General features: G+C 37.5%; 1 protein-coding gene across 3 annotated transcripts in view; it reads left to right on the top strand.

The window, feature by feature from the left end:
* Window positions 1-16,367, top strand: part of LOC127631249 (choline transporter-like protein 5-B) — a 44,168-nt gene that overhangs the window by 9,282 nt on the left and 18,519 nt on the right. For 2 of the 3 annotated variants that reach the window (XM_052109323.1, XM_052109321.1), the window contains exons 1-7: window positions 5,102-5,395; window positions 5,761-5,809; window positions 12,951-13,024; window positions 14,549-14,633; window positions 14,828-14,912; window positions 15,025-15,153; window positions 15,709-15,769. In XM_052109323.1, coding sequence (XP_051965283.1) covers window positions 5,356-5,395; window positions 5,761-5,809; window positions 12,951-13,024; window positions 14,549-14,633; window positions 14,828-14,912; window positions 15,025-15,153; window positions 15,709-15,769 — 523 coding nt within the window. In that variant the 5' untranslated portion in view covers window positions 5,102-5,355. Of the gene's footprint in view, window positions 1-5,101; window positions 5,396-5,760; window positions 5,810-12,950; window positions 13,025-14,548; window positions 14,634-14,827; window positions 14,913-15,024; window positions 15,154-15,708; window positions 15,770-16,367 lie in introns of those variants that run through there. The other variant, XM_052109322.1, reaches the window with a different exon arrangement.

Below are 16,367 nucleotides of genomic sequence, written 5' to 3'. Positions count from 1 at the left end.
TATGAATTTTTGTAAAGAAAAATATCCATATTTATAAATTTATAAACTATAATCACTGGCTTCCTCTATCCTCTGCGCTTCCACGTTCGTCACTTCTCACCGGAACTTAAGCTACACCAACGTCATATGCTGTAACTCGACTCGACACGTGAAAGTGTGGATGGCCATTACCGGAAGCCAGTGATTATAGTTTATAAAGTTATATATATATGGATATTTTTCTTACAAAAACGCCATTTGACTGAACACTTTCATGTTTCTGATTTTCAACCAGATTCAGCATGTCAGCAACTTGTGTTTATGACTTCATCTCATGTTAATCAAATAAATTTAGACAAGCTATAGACCCATAAGTAAACTTATTTTGCTTCACAAGCTAAATTTTACACTGGAGCATCGCATGGTGACTCAAGCAACCTCATAGAATGAACGTTACAATAACTACATTTTTGCCAACATTTTTGAGTTTTCAGAGTTCTAAGTTTCGTGCTACAACAACTGCGATTTATTTACTTTCACCCAAATCACAAGTACACTCTGTTTCTCATACACTGCTATGTTATGATAAAGAATCTCTCTAACACATCATTTGAAAAACAATACATTTGAATGCTTGTATTACAGATCCACCTACATTTACCAGAGCCCTTCTAACATAGGTGTTAGGTTAAAGTTTTATAAGGTTCTGTTTACCAAGAAAGGCTCAGTCCTACAGAATTTCTTAATTCAGAGCAGAGAAACACTTTTTTTTATAAAAAAAAAAAAAACAATTGCTTGTTATAAACTTGTGTCCTCTTTTTCTATTATGTACAATTGGAGGGTCTTTAAATGGCATCTTGCTTTGTGACTGAGACTGACCAAAGATGATGAAGTACAAATAAGTCTCTCTGTATCCACTGAACTACATTGGATGTCTTTTACTAGCTACCTAAACAGTGTAAACAGAGTGTGAAGTTTGCATATACTTCAGGCTGCTAACCTAAATCAAGGAGTCCAGACTTTGGCATTGAAGAAGGTGCCTTTGTTTGGAGACACAAATAAATGATCAATGACACTCAGATTAGTATCACTGAGCAGGCAGTTTGTGTCTGTCTCTGGTAAATTAGTTACATGGGATGGATTGACACAGCTGTTTCTTGGCCATGATTCAGCTGATGCAATTAAGCCACACAAATTGACGACCCACTCCGTCTGTTAAATATCGGACAGATTATGAATAGGACAGAGAAGTGAAGATAAACTGTCTGAGGCTGGTGTGGCAAAATATGTTTTATCAGGGGACCGGTGCCGGATGTAGGCATTGGCAGGTGTGCCAAACATGAGTCTTGCCCACCCAATCAAACATTTTGGAAACATGATTATAAATAATATAAATATATATATATATATATATATATATATATATATATATATATATATATATATATAAGCAATGACACATTCGGTGTGCGGTGACCATGTGGCTGCTGTTAATGTACCACAGGCACCCTCTTATCAAATATCTTCCCAATAGACTCCCTCTCCCTCCACATCAGCTCCCCATAATCACGTTGTGGGTGTTCGTGAAATACTGGACCTGAATTCCCACTCCTGTAAAACATCTATTTTGTTATTTAGATATTTATATTTTACATGATTCCCACAAGTCATTTCTTTCTCCCGCTCCCGCGCACACATCATCCTGTGGCGCACTCTGTTGCTCCGGGTCCCATTGATCCTGCGGCCAATATAAGCTAGTACCGTCTGTGATCATGATTTATAGCTGTATACAGTGTTTTGCGGGACGGGTGCTTCTGTTTCCCTGTTGTTAATTTGGTGTTGATTAGAGATGCTGTCTGTCTCCTCGTGTCTTACATCTCTTTTATATACAAATATTTACAGTGTTTTGATTGTTTGTTGTTTATTGTTTGTCATTGAACTTTAATCTACTCTGTTTGTCAAGAAAATAACATTTGGTGCTTACATGGCATTACTTTCAATCCATCCAGATTCCTGAATTCCCTAAATGACTTTACACTTATAGTTTCGCTGGTAAAGATCAATACCCTTTACTACCCTACAAAGGCCATACTCATTAACTAACATTGAAACTGATAAAAATGGCTTGAATTATTTTGATGTGGATTTTGTAGTTACTGCATTTTCACACAATGAAAATTACCCATCTGTCACTGGACAGATCATAAGAGACCTGTTTCATTCATAACTCTATTTTGCATTTTGTCTTTGTGGGGCAGGATCATTGCTTATTACATTTCTGTCAAAGAAAGAATCGTCATCATTTAATATTGTATAATTACTTCTTTAAGCAGTTCTCATCTTTGTCAAATTTTAGGTTCTTAATCTTTATCTCTCCATTTAATATATTTCCTTTCACTCTATCCTTATTTTCCTCCTTGATATTATTTCTCTCCACTCTATCCTTGCATTCGTGGGGACTCTGATATGTCTTTGTAATTTGCTTTAAGGCTGTTATTCTAATTACTCTGAAAGTGTAAAGTTGTCAGGGCCCACTTCAATCTTATGATTATATACAATATATCTCAGTTTATTTATTTCAATAATTTTTTTAATATGGGGAATACGTGTACAATATACTATACTATATTGGGCCTCATGATCTTGACAATTACACCATGTCACGCCAATTAAAAACATTCAATTAGAAGTCAAGCACTAAGCATGTTATATATAAAAATCGATCTAGATTCACTAATTGTACCTTTGCGTAATTCTATAAAATGCTTGGCCGCTAAAAGTTTCCCCCTTCCTCTCCCACTTTCTCTCTCGCCCTTCCTTCCTCTTATCCTCTCTCCTTGTATGTTCCTGCTCTCTCTCTCTTCCTCTCTCTTCCTCCCTCTCTCTCTCTCTCTCTCTCTCTCTCAGTCACTCTTTTTTTTATCTGTCCTCATCTGTGTTCTCTGTCCATCACATTCTTGGCTTTCTTTTTTTTGTTGTTGCTATATTTCTTTCAATCGTTGTCCTTATAATTGTAAGTTTAACTATGGTTTAGATAACATAAGGAGTGGCTATTCCTTAAATTCACATCTTAAACAGCTCACGATGAACAACGTTCCCTTTGAACAGGGTCAGTCATGATAGACAGCAGAGCAGAGCTGATTACTGCTTCTTGGAGCTCATCCAACATCTTGTTTGTAAAGCACTTATTTATTTTCTTCTCTTTTGCTAAGGTCAAGAGGTCTACAATGTTTTTCCAAATGTTAGTTGTTATGTGGATGTAAAATGTGTATTCTATGGTGTCTCTGAGCTGTTTTTTTGCTAATAAATTGGCTTAGCCACCCTTTTTTCTATTGGATGTACATTAATGACATCTCCCCCTTGCCACATCCTAAACCAATATGAAGCTCATTTGAAATGGTACAGTCTACAAAGAGGCCCCGCCCACTCTTTGGTGAAACAAATGACTGCAAACATGGATAGGATGCTAAACCATGTCCTCATTATAAGACACTTTGCTGACTGTATCTGTATCTATAGTCAGGATTGTCTGGAAATAAAACACCAATAGGTCTCAGGAATCTTTTACTATCAGAAGAAAGTTTAAACATCCGGGAAAGAGGTCTGCTAAAAGAAATAAGTCTTTTAAACAAACAACATTTCTCACATGTTATTTGTACCATGCAAGCAAGGTTCAGTTTGTCTCTTCTACCATATGTTCACATTTAAGTTAAGATCTCTGGCTCTATGCTTCAATGTAAATGTCATGGTTATTTATGGATATGTAGTTGATTCCCTACATCCTACATTTATTCTACTCTCCCTTCTAAATCTACACAATCTGCTTTTCATTCTCTTACAAATGATTCATTTGTCATCCTATCTAAAATGTAATAATCTAAATCTTGCTTATGTTAATGGTATATAATGATATAATGATTATCTACAATATAATAATACAAATCAAAGACATAGCTACAAACTGTCTTCCAAGAAAACATCTGTCAGAGCGGTCTTCTAACATTTATAAGTTTATAAAGGTTTTTGTTTTTATGAGTTTCAAGTTTCCACATGTATTATGAATAATCCACACATTAAGCCACCAAAAAGAAGAAATGAGAAACGTGTCATCTTTCGTTCTATTTTTGTCACAGGGGCAGTTTCACATAGAGATGGAGACTAGCTCGAATAGCACGCTGTGACTCAATGACCCATGATCCATATCACAAATATGCAAAGAATAGCAGCTACATTGACATAGAGGTGTTTTTTATTAATAGTAATGCTATAGTAATTACTTGGTACTAAGCCTAACCCCAACCCTAACCTTAACCCATATTAAGTACATGTAGTTACCTAATGTTACTCAGTACTTTCTAAGTATACTGAAAGTACACATACTGTAAAATATAGTGCAACTGAATTTGTAATGGCCAGTATTTTATATATTTGTTTATTTATTTATCTCAAATCTGCTGGCATTGTCATGCTCAAAATCAATTTTGGACCCTGTGGAGACAAAGTAGCACAGTATTTTCTAAAATGGATGCCATTTTTTTCCCAACATACAGTATCAGCCATGACATCATAAACATCTAAAGCAATGTATTATAACATAGCATCACTACCAGATCCCTCAAACCAGAAAAGAAACTCTGACCACCTAGGCGTGCATCATATGTGATGGCTGTCGTTAGCCCAGCTTGATTAATTACTGGCACGCATCCCAGTGGATCTGCTTCTTAGCTCTGTGTGTTCAAAGCAAGACTTAGATAGTCTGTCTGATTGAAGTCAGGGATGTCTCTAATGATCGTCATACCAAAGAATCAGGATGTTGATCCCCTGAGACCAGATATGATGGTATATTGAAAAGATTGTTTGCATTTTTAGGTGTTGAAGATGTACAAAAAGCACTTTTGAAGTGTGTGTGTGTGTGTGTGTGTGTGTGTGTGTGTGTGTGTGTGTGTGTGTGTGTGTGTGTGTGTGTGTGTGCGTGCACATGCAGGCTTTGAGCAGGTGGCTGCCATGCTGTTGGCGCGACAGTGGATGTTACCAATCTGAGCTGCGAGACACAAGTGCTGTTTCCTTTGTGAGACAGGAATGAGAGAGAAATGACAGGGAGTGAAAGAATATAAGGTGATCAGAAAGAAAGGAGAAGAATAAGAGACTGACATGCCATGGGAGAGTAAGAAAGAGAAGGAATGAGTGAGGAAAGAGAGTGGAGAGTGAACTCGAGGCAGATGGAAGCAACGAAGACGCCCACCAGCCTGATTCCACCTCCCCTCGCAAACACAGCTTTGTGTGTAATGATTAACAGATCAGAGAATCGGGAGAAGATAGCGTTTCAGCCCTTATAGGAACATTTAAACACTATTTTCTTTCAGATAACAGTGAAACATGACTGCACTGAAAGGAGGATACTACAAGGCAGAATTAGGTAGGAACTTGTGGCAAATACTTGGACATTTCTGTTGTGTTTTAGACTGCAGGTAAGTTTGCTTGTTTGCCTAGGCTTTGTTATGGAACACATGAACAGAGAAAGGCATTGTGGGGCTTTACAGACCTTGGCTGATTGATCAGGTTCTTTGTTTTCAAATGCACGGTAGTGATAAAATGAACATTGTTTTGAGTTGTAGCTCAATGCGGTCTTGTTCTGTCATCAAATCAGTGTTTGTTTGCTCCTTTGTCCGGGTTTCTACAAATGTCTCCAACTTCCTTATGAGAATAGGAAACATGTTGTTTGGGGCACTTGAAGGCATAATTCATTTATAAATGATTGAGACATTGTGTTTTGTGTTGCAGGGGAGCCACACAAATTTGACCCCACATTCCGAGGACCTGTTCACACTAGGTACAGTACCCCTTGTTTTTATGAACATCAGAGACCCAAGCATTGATACTGATTACCTGTTTTCATCCATGAAAGTGTTTACAAAAAAAAAAAAAAGCTTGCATTTTAAGCATATTTTGTTTAGGGGTGAATTTTGTGTGACTTTAGAAAACTGCGACATTCAGTCTGCACATTTGTTCCTGTCAAATTTGTTGAGTGTCAGCTACTGTTATGTATTTCTTACCCATTTTTAATAAAAAAAAAAAAAAGGGAATATTGGGTGTTAAATACAATTTAAGCTCAATCGACAGTTTGTGGAATAATGTTGATTACCACAAAAATTATTCGACTTGTACATCCTTTTCTAAAAAAAAAAAAAAAAGAATAATTTTTGTATTGTTTTCCTGTAAAAATATCTAAAAATTCTTAAATCAAGATCAATTTGATTAATCTTGTTTTAGAAACAACACTGCATAAGATATTTAGGTTTTTCAGAGAATGGATTTTTAACATGTATATTTTGTCTTACTGTACTGGCAGAATTTTTATAGTCAGAACAAGTGAAAAAAATCTACCAGCGCTGAAGAAGTAATCCAAAGTATTTAGAATACGTTACTGAGTTTGAGTAATCTAACAGAATTGTTATGATCCCTTGTTGTCTGTCCCGTGTTTTCTGTTTCTCCCGTCTCTGTTCACAGTCCATGTCACGTTTTCCTTGTTGTCCGCCCCGTGTTTCACTGTCTTCGTGTTAAAACTACATTTCCCATGATCCCCAGCACTCATCACTGCCAGCCGTGTGTCATTGTGCTCACCTGATTGTAGTTTGTCATCATCTTGTATCCAGTGTATATACCCTGTTTGTTCTCCATTCCCTTGTCTATCGTTGATGTTTGTGGACGCCTGTCTTCGTGCTCTTCCTCGTGTTCATCCTGCCGGTACTGCCTTCCGTGTTTGCGTTTTGTTTCCCCATCGTGGGTATTTCCTTTGTTTGTGTTTTGTCCGTTAGTTTTCACCGTTGTTAAATAAAGTCACTGCATTTGGATCCAACTCCTTGTCTGCCTCCTCCTGCATCGTAACAAGAATACATTACAAATTTAATTTTACAGCATATATTCTGTAATCTGTAGTGGAATACATTTCAAACGTAACCCTCCCAACCATGCATGTCGTCATGCCGTCATGGCAACTAATATAACAACTTATATAAAAGGTTATTAAGTGATTTTTTTTCACAGATTATTTCTTCCACACCCAGATGGTTGCTTTTTTTAAAAGAAATGAACAATAAAATTACATTTTTGTGGTAATCAACATTATGACACAAATTCAGTTGATTGACTTTAACTTGTATTAAACCCAGAATATTCCTTTAAAAAAAAGTTTGATTTTGCTTCAGTGGGTCTTTGACAAGTACGTGGTTGAATTCTGTTTGGTGCCGCTAGTGGTGCGAAAATTACTCTTGAATTTTCTGTTCGATTTATCAGTATGAACTGAGGCCAGAGGCACGTTGTACGGTTTTAACTGTCCTTTACAATTTTTGTTTGTCAGACTCTATGATATGTTTCCAGTGAGATCTTGGGTAAAAGCAATTGCACACTGTGCTACATTGTGTTAGACTGTACGATACACATTGTAGCCAAAACTTTGTTCCATATTGTCCTAATTGACATGGTGTTTTATCTCTTCTGGTCATTGTAGGAGCAGTCACACTGCATGACTGTGATGAAAAATTTATTACACTACTGCAAATGCAATTAATTGGTCATCGGTGAACATGTCGCACTAAGCCGATTTTGCCCTGCGAAGAGAAATCTTTCTTGACCACCAAAATTTGTCTCAGATGGAAGAATCGTGTCTAAAATGAACCCGGCCAGGTCAAAAACACGGACCGTTGTCTTTTTCCATAACTGATTTGAACGTGTCCATTATTGATAAAAATATTGACTTCATTTATGGATCTGCCACTCCACTGGCCTCTTACTTGCTCTAATCCAGAGTTGCTGGTGGATCAATTATTAATTTGGCAGTGATAGCGGACAGCACAGCTCTCACCCTGTGAGAACACATCAATGGCTTGCTCACGCATCTCTGCTTGCTTTGCCTTATTAATATACACACTTAACAAGATTCCACAGATTTTGGGGTACAGTAATTCTTCTTTTAATGGACAACAAGCTGTAGGTTTAAATGTATTTTTTGGTGCTGTTAATACAATGCAACCTTATGTTCTTTAACACAGGTCAGTGTGTGTTGAGGGTTATTCTATGCTTCATAGTAACTGATCAGTGCAAATAGGTACTGTATTAATCAGGGACAAGTTGACTGACGTAAATTGCTTAAAGGAATACTGTATGTGCTGAACTGTGCTTTGTTTGCTGTGATCAGTTACAGTACAAGATCTGCACTAACGAGGAGACTAAAAGCTACAGTCCCTAACGTCAGTCGCTAGTGTGCCTCTTGAGGCCAGGGGAGTGAGGTTTACACACTGCACAGCTACCTACCAGCTGGCTACCATTACATAGATGTGCTTGTACATTGGGGAAATCCCGGAGTTTTATGTAAGCTGGGTGGAGCTTAAAAAATTAACAAAATTTAGGAGACCCGGGTAGCTCAGTGGTAAAAGATGCTGGCTACCACCCCTGGAGTTCACTGGTTTGAATCCCAGGGCGTGCTGAGTGATTCCAGCTGTGTCTCCAAATTGGATTGGTTACTAGGCAGGGTAGAGTCACACAAGGTAACCTCCTCGTGATCGCTGTAAGGTCGTTCGCTCTCGGTTGGGCACGTGGTGAGTTGGGTGCCCAACGAACTACGTGAGAAGATGTGCGAGTAGACAATCTCAGACACGGAGGTAGCTGGGATCTGTCCTCTGCCACCCGGACTGAGGCGAATCACTGCGCCATCATGAGGACTTTGGGAGAGGAAACAAACATGAACAAAATTTTAAACCCCCTAATCTGTTCCTTATAATATAGAAACACTTTATATAAAGAGTTTGAAAAATAAATTATAATGTTTAGGGGTAGCTCAAGTGCCTCAAATATTAAGAACATTTTGAAAATTCAAAGAATTACGAGTATATTGTAACACGGTATTTATTTTTTAACACATTGATAGTGAATTCTTAGTTTTATTTCTGACAGAGTTCATAGTCTCAGTCTCTCAATGTCTAGCAAACTGTACATTTATTGTTTTCATGGCAGCCTGGACAGAGCTGGACATTTCCTGCCATCAGGGTAAATTCTGTGATGGTCTTCGACAACTTGTGTATCATCATGGGTTAAAAACCCACTGTATTCCTGAATGAGTGCCACTCCACATTCAGCGTGGCCATTGACAACTTTTAGCTGTTTCTGCAGCCTGCTTGTAGTAATTTCTGTCCTCCCACAAGTCTGGATCAACTCCGAGAAATACATCTTGAAGTCTCATCATTCAGAACAGTGTCATTGACATTGCTGTGATGAAATCTTCCAAGTTCTTGTCCTTGACTGAAACAAGAGCAACAGTGATTCACCTGAACCACTGACCTTCCACTGAGTGCCATGCAGACCTTCATTCTGCATGGCACTCACCATCAGTCTCTTGGTTGACAAACTGACCTGACTGTCAAAGAAAGCCAAGCTAACAAGTTCCTATGACAAGTACCACAAGTGATTGGAAAACGTGCATGCTGTTGACTTTAAGATGGCTGAATGGATTGATGAGGATTCAAGTAGTGACTTCAGCAGCAGCGGGTCCTGTACAAAGCACCTGATGCTTGAGGTGCAGAGATCCAATCTTTCTGTGAACACACACACATCACGTAATCCCCTTCTACAGGAGTCAGTTTAAATGTAGCCTTGAACATCCAGATCTTGAAACTGTTTATGACTTTAGACATCCATTGGGCATGGTGCATTGCTCCGGATGACATGACCAGCACTCCTTTGACAGGAGCAGCACCAAGAAACACAATCACAAGTTCCAAGAATTCGTTATAATCATCTCTCAGCTGACTCTGTTCAAGATGCTTATTGGCATAATCAATGGTGCCTTGCTTTATGTCTTCCACTAGCCTTGCCGCATCATCAGATGCAATCTCCGGTTCATACTTGGCCTTGTCTATGAATCCCCACTATTTCTGGAAGTGTTTGAAGAGTGGAACCTCGAGAGAAGATGTGGCTCCCATACACACTTGGAACACTGCACCAATTATCAGTTCCATATTGTGATGCCTGCAAGCCAGTGACAAGAGCTCCTTCTCAAGCTTCTGCTCTAGGAGTACACAGGCACCAGCGATCCGGCCAGTGTTTGAGCTAAGTAATTAAACACACACATGGCTGCAACAGTGTTGATTAGTCAGCATAATCAGTCCAAACAAGTCTAAACATGTCTGGAATATGAATTCATGGTATCTTGCACCGCCAGCGAAACCATGGAATCTGGATATGAACCACAATGATTGAATGTTGTGTGTATGATGATTGGAGAAATTGTCAGTTTACTTATTAATTAAAATTGGGTTCTTAATTTATTAAGAGAATTCATCTATTATCAGTAGTATGTGACAGGGCGGCCGCAGCTTTGGAGTATCAGAAACTTCACCATCATTGAGCTACCCCTAAATAGCTACCCCAATTGTTAAATTGTGCTGATGTTTTGCCTGCATTTTTATTTAATATATAGGAACAAAATGAGAAGGTAAGAAGATCATATTTCAAATGTAAAAAATAAGATCCACCCTAATGTAAGAGGTAAATTCCACTACTGCTTGGCAATTCAGCTGCAGGTCGTGATAGAAAGTGAAGGAAACAAACACAGCAACACCTCTGGAATATCTGGAAATAAAGCGAATCAACATTCCTGGGATGCCGTGTGTTATATACACAAGCGTCACAGGGAAATTACGTTGCTTAAAAACTTTAAAGCCTAAAGTTTTAAATCTTTGTGTTTTATTTAAATGATAACAAAATATAACCAGAAAACAAATTTACAGTGAAAGTTCAATTATTAACAAACGAAACATCACTGTGTGTACTTCTTCTATTTCAACTACTTAATTAGAATAAAAGACAACCAGTTACTAACAAAAATAAAACCTGAAGTTAGAGGATTAAAATGTGTTTTTAAAAGTTAATTTGAATAATTATATAATTAGAATGGAGAGCAATGATTTGATAGCACCACAGTGTTTACAGTGTTCGGCGAAATCAACCCATAAATTACTTTTCTGCATATTACACTTGGATAGCAGAAAGTATTTTCAACATTGAACAAATTACACACTTCAGGAAAGTAAATCGGGTAAATTTGGATTTCATGTAGACTTTAAATCTTTGCCAGTGCGGGCGTGTGCATGTGTAGGTGTTGGTGATACCATTCAAAGGGAATTTAGTATACAAATAAGAACATGCTGCTACCTGATGGAGTGCCCCTCAAATCACCTGCCTCCATTTTCAGCTCAGCTGTATCCCTTGGGATGAAAGTGGAAAATATTAAAGTTTAAAGAGCCAGAGGCCTTGAGAATTTAAGTCTTGAATTTAACTCACTTTAACTCACAGAATTTAACTCACTTTGGGAAATGTTTTAAACTGCTCTGTGAAGTGCAGGCGTAGAGGACTAAAGGTGATTTTGAAAGAGAACCATGAGGAAATTGATTGCCAGCTCAAGCAGGAAGAAAGCTGTTATCTGAAGAAAGAAAAAAAGCAGGAGAAATGGAAAGCAAGAGAGTGCTCAGATACAGAAGATAAAAAATAGAGCAGATGATAGGCCCCAGAGGTAGTTTGTGACAGGGGCTGTACTTATTTAGAAAGGAATTTTCTGTTTTGGTCCTCTAACTGACCCTAGTCAAATACCTCCAGCACTTTCTGCAAGTAGCCCAATTTGCATATGTTTCCCAATTTGTACACTGTGCAAGAAAGTAGTTACTCTGTTGTTCAGGGAAAGACCATATTGTTTGAGTGTGCACAGATCTGTACATATTACACTGGAGAACACATACACTTTTCAATTTAAAAGGATTTAGGATAGAGTCATTCTTGCCACATATTCTATTTGGGTTGACCAGTTGTGGCCTCAACACTTTAAGTTTGGACACACATTCTCATTCTTTATTATTACTATTTTAAATTTTTTAGAATAGTAGTAAAGTTATTACAATTTCGCAAGTTCGAATCCAGGGTGTGCTGAGTGGCTCCAGCCAGGTCTCCTAAGCAACCAAATTGGCCCGGTTGTTAGGGAGGGTAGAGTCACATGGGGTAACCTACTCGTGGTCGTGATTATGTGTTCTCGCTCTCAATTGTGCTCTTGGTAAGTTGTGCATGGATCGCTGAGGGTAGCATGATCCTCCACATGCGGAGTCTCCGCGGTGTCATGCACAGCGAGCCACGTGATAAGATGCGTGGATTGACTGTCTCAGAAGCGGAGGTAACTGAAACTTGTCCTCCACCACTCGGATTGAGGTGAGTAACCGCGCCACCACGAGGACCTTCTAAGTAGTGGGAATTGGGCATTCCAAATTGGGAGAAAAAAATGTTTTACAAAAAAAATAAAATGAAAAAAATAAAATAAATAACAGTATGAAATTGATGTACAGTAGTGACCAAATATTGTTAAATAAATAGAAATAATCTTATATTTTAACTTTTTAGCCAGTCTTTGTCTATAGCTCTGCACATGTTGTGCATTCTCACAAATTATCTAAGATTATCTAATTTACTCACCCTCATGCCATCTCAGATATGGATGACTTTCTTTCATCTGCAGAACACAAATGAATGTTTTTAGAAGAATATCTCAATTCTGTAGGATTAAAAGTAATCCATATCATTTCAGTGGTTAAATCCATATCTTCTGAAGCAATATGATGGTGTGGGTTTTGGATGAACTATACTTTTCATTCATGCCCGAACTTTTGACTGGTAGTTTATGTGCATTTAGATACCTGTAATAGAATTTTCCTCTGTGTTTTTATTTTATTTTTATTTATTGCTTTATACGTTGTATAAGTGAATAATGTTATTTTTTCATTGTTTGGGGGTCTTGTTGACTATAAAAGTTACAAAACATTTGACTAATCAAAAGTATACGATTCACTTTTTCAAATATGTGCTATAATGAATGTAAATACACTGTGATTATTTATTCAACACTCTCATTCCCTCTCTTTCTCACTTTCCCACTGCAGGAGCTGCACAGACGTGCTTTGCTGTGTGACCTTCGTCGTCGTCATCCTCGGTTACATCGCTCTGGGAACAGTGGGTGAGTTACGCTTATTAACGTGTTTTTCGGCAGGGAAGCTTGTGTAATGTAGCTTATGAATCCAATGCTATTAAACAGCCAAATAGAAGCAGTGGGGAAGTGTCAGTCATAAACAGCAGCCAAATGCACAGTCATTATGTTCACTTACACTTTCCCCCATAAGTGGCTGTTTTTATGAGCACAGTCATTTGGGTCATTCTCAAAAAATTGGGAATACTCACTCACACTAACCCATTCATTCACTCTGACGTTTGATTGGTTGCATAATTGACGGTTTTAAATGTGGAGCCTGTGGTTTAGACAGTCTAAGGCTCTTCTCTGGGAGATCCACAGCTTGCTGTGTGTAGGATCTGTCTAATTTGGTAACACACCATCTGTGATTGTTATAAATACGTAGGAAGCATTGACTGTTGACTGTTTCCTATCAGCAGTGAGTCTGTGGAAGGTGTGGATCTCTGTTTCTCACTCTGAGTTCTTTCTTTTTTTCTGATCTCATTCAGCTCTTCTCTGATGTCTTATCGGTTTAATCCTGACTTGGCTAAATTAATAACTGGCTTCTGTGTTTTCTTTGAAGTCCACTGAGAACTCATCTGTGACCAGTTTAGGGTTAAGGTGACATTCCGTGACCCCAAAAGCACAGAAATTCACTTTCACATGCAGATGTGACAGTTCCTGGGTTTCCATCCACATATTTGTATGCTCATTTTGGGATATCGCATAGAAACTGCTGGATGGAAACACCAAGATGCAAATAAAATCTCAAAAATGCACATCAAAAATGTATATGCTCACTTGAGGTGGTAAATGTTGTATTCGTTAAGAAGAAACGCGCATAAACTTCGATGGAAACACAATTTCAGAATAAACACCTATTTGAATTTATTAGGAGTATAAGATGCACATAAAAAAGTAATGTGACTGAAGAATTATAGTTGTCTAGTTCATAACTGGACTAACCAGCTGACCAATAATTGCATCTGAAATGTTGCTCTGGTCATCCTAAAATAACTGTGCTGAAAATCCAAAATAAGTTGAATACAAACTTGAATGGTGCCAAAGAGCAGGTTTATTGACACTTTAAAAAAATATATTCCACATGGTGAAGTCATAAGGATGGAAGAATGCACACTTATAGTGCTTCCAGAACTGTGTGACATGCTGCAAATCCCAAACATGAGACAATTTCTTTTAAAGTGTTTTGCCTGCGTGTTCTTCCTGTGAGTATTTTATTAATAAAAGAGTCAGCATAGCTACAATTTCTCCTAAAGTGACGATTTTGTTCTTTTGAACTCATGTGATTGAAACGTGGCTTTATTCGCACATTGTTTTTTGCAATATTGCGGTTTTACGCATAAATTAAACTCACAACTTGTATAAAAACACAGCTAATGTAACTCTACAGAGCAATAATAACGCTGTTTAGCACCAAGCTAACAACTGTTTAAAATGTCTGTTTTTTTTGTAGTGCAATTTTTGGTGAACTTATTTGTGATGGAATATGTTTTTTGTTGTTTATGTTTTAAGCTTGGATGCATGGTGATCCCCGGAAAGTGGTCTACCCAACAGACAGTTATGGGGAGTTCTGTGGACAGAAGGGCTCTCCTAATGCGTGAGTATAAGCGAGACAAATGTTGGTGTTATAAAACCTTTATACTTTAATAATTTCATAAATTGTTTATAATAAATTGTAAATTGTATATAATATATATAATATATTATGAATAACTATTATATATATTATGAATAACTATTATGAAATTAATATTTTGGTGTACTTAAAACTGCTTCTGTTTCTCTCCACAGAAATAAAGCCATATTATTTTACTTCAATATTTTACAGTGTGCCAATCCTACAGTCCTCATTAACCTTCAGTGCCCTACAACTCAGGTGTGTCTGCAAACCTTCTCTGGTTTGGCTCTATGGTGTTTCACTTTATTATTCACTGCCTTTGTTTTGTTTGTATAGCTGATTGATTCTCTTCCTGTGTTCTGCTTTCCAGCTTTGTGTATCTAAGTGCCCGGACAGATTTTCCACATACATAGACATGCAATACAACTACAGACGCAATAGGAGCTACTGGGAATACTACAGGCAATTCTGCCAGCCAGGCTTTAATAATCCTGATAAGGTACTACGTAGATAGTATCTGTTAGAACCAGAACTTTACATACATTATATTAATGTTTGCATTAAGCAGGCGCTTAATCTGAAGCGACTTACAGTGCATTCAAAAAATGCATTTATTCCATTTGTGTGTTCCCTGGGAATCAAACCAATTACTTGCTTGCTTTTGTTTAAAGCTTAAATGTTCTTGAAAGTTTCATTTCTACAGTCAGTTACACTTGTATTGATCTCAGTTCGCCTGATGCTTAGCAAGCAGATACGTCATGTGTTCTGTGTGGCGTCTTTCTCATGGTAGGTCATTAGCAGGCGCCTACATTTAATCGTGTGTCAGTGTGTGAATGTACCAATGCAAACCGGCAATGGACTCATTCTGCTGAATCACTGGATTTTCGCACATCTATGTGCCAGTAAATGTCACATTTAGAACCACATATCGAGACGCTCTGTGAGCCTGGGCTAACAAACTGGAGAGTTACTGTAGAGTGTACAGGATGTTGTAGGATGCAGTGGAGAGTCTTGTATAATTTGGTCGTCCACCCTTTTCTCTTCTCTTTGGCAGCCGGTTGCTCAGGTACTAAGGGATGAAGACTGTCCCTCCATGATTGTGCCAAGCAGACCATGTGAGTTTTTTTATTATTTTCTTTTATATGAACACTTGAAGACAATGCATAAACAAAATAATACTGTTTGATATGGGTCACAAATCAGGGTCAAAAACGTTTTTAAAGGAACAATATTAATACTTTCCTTGGAATTGTTTTTTTTTTTGTTCCTTTAGAAGGTATAATTTTTCTAACCTAGAAAAACATGTTAGAAAAATAGAGTTTTCTAATACATTTTCTAATTTTGTAGTGTTTTCTAATAAAAACACAGCATGCCTTTCATTTATTTTAAATAGTTAAATCTAAACTATCGTACTAGATAAAAAGAAATTATATATATATATTTTTACGGAAGCTCAAAGAGGCCTTGCGTTATTATTATTTTTCTGTATCGTTTTCTCGTGATCTCGACATAACAAAGGTTGTTTTCTCGTGATCATGTCTTAATTTTCTTGTGATCTCGGCATAACAAAAAAGTTGTTTTTGCCTTTAATTTTCTCAAAAAACGATACAGTTTTAATTGACCTACAGGATTTACAATTCAAAGTTCATAGGCTAAATCAAACATATTAATAAACACCAGCACGTCACAAACACTTAATAAATGCTTTTTCAA

The sequence above is a fragment of the Xyrauchen texanus genome, chromosome 37 (genome assembly GCF_025860055.1).
Source record: "Xyrauchen texanus isolate HMW12.3.18 chromosome 37, RBS_HiC_50CHRs, whole genome shotgun sequence".
NCBI classification, from domain to species: Eukaryota; Metazoa; Chordata; class Actinopteri; order Cypriniformes; family Catostomidae; genus Xyrauchen; species Xyrauchen texanus.
This window is presented reverse-complemented; position numbering and strand designations above follow the sequence as displayed.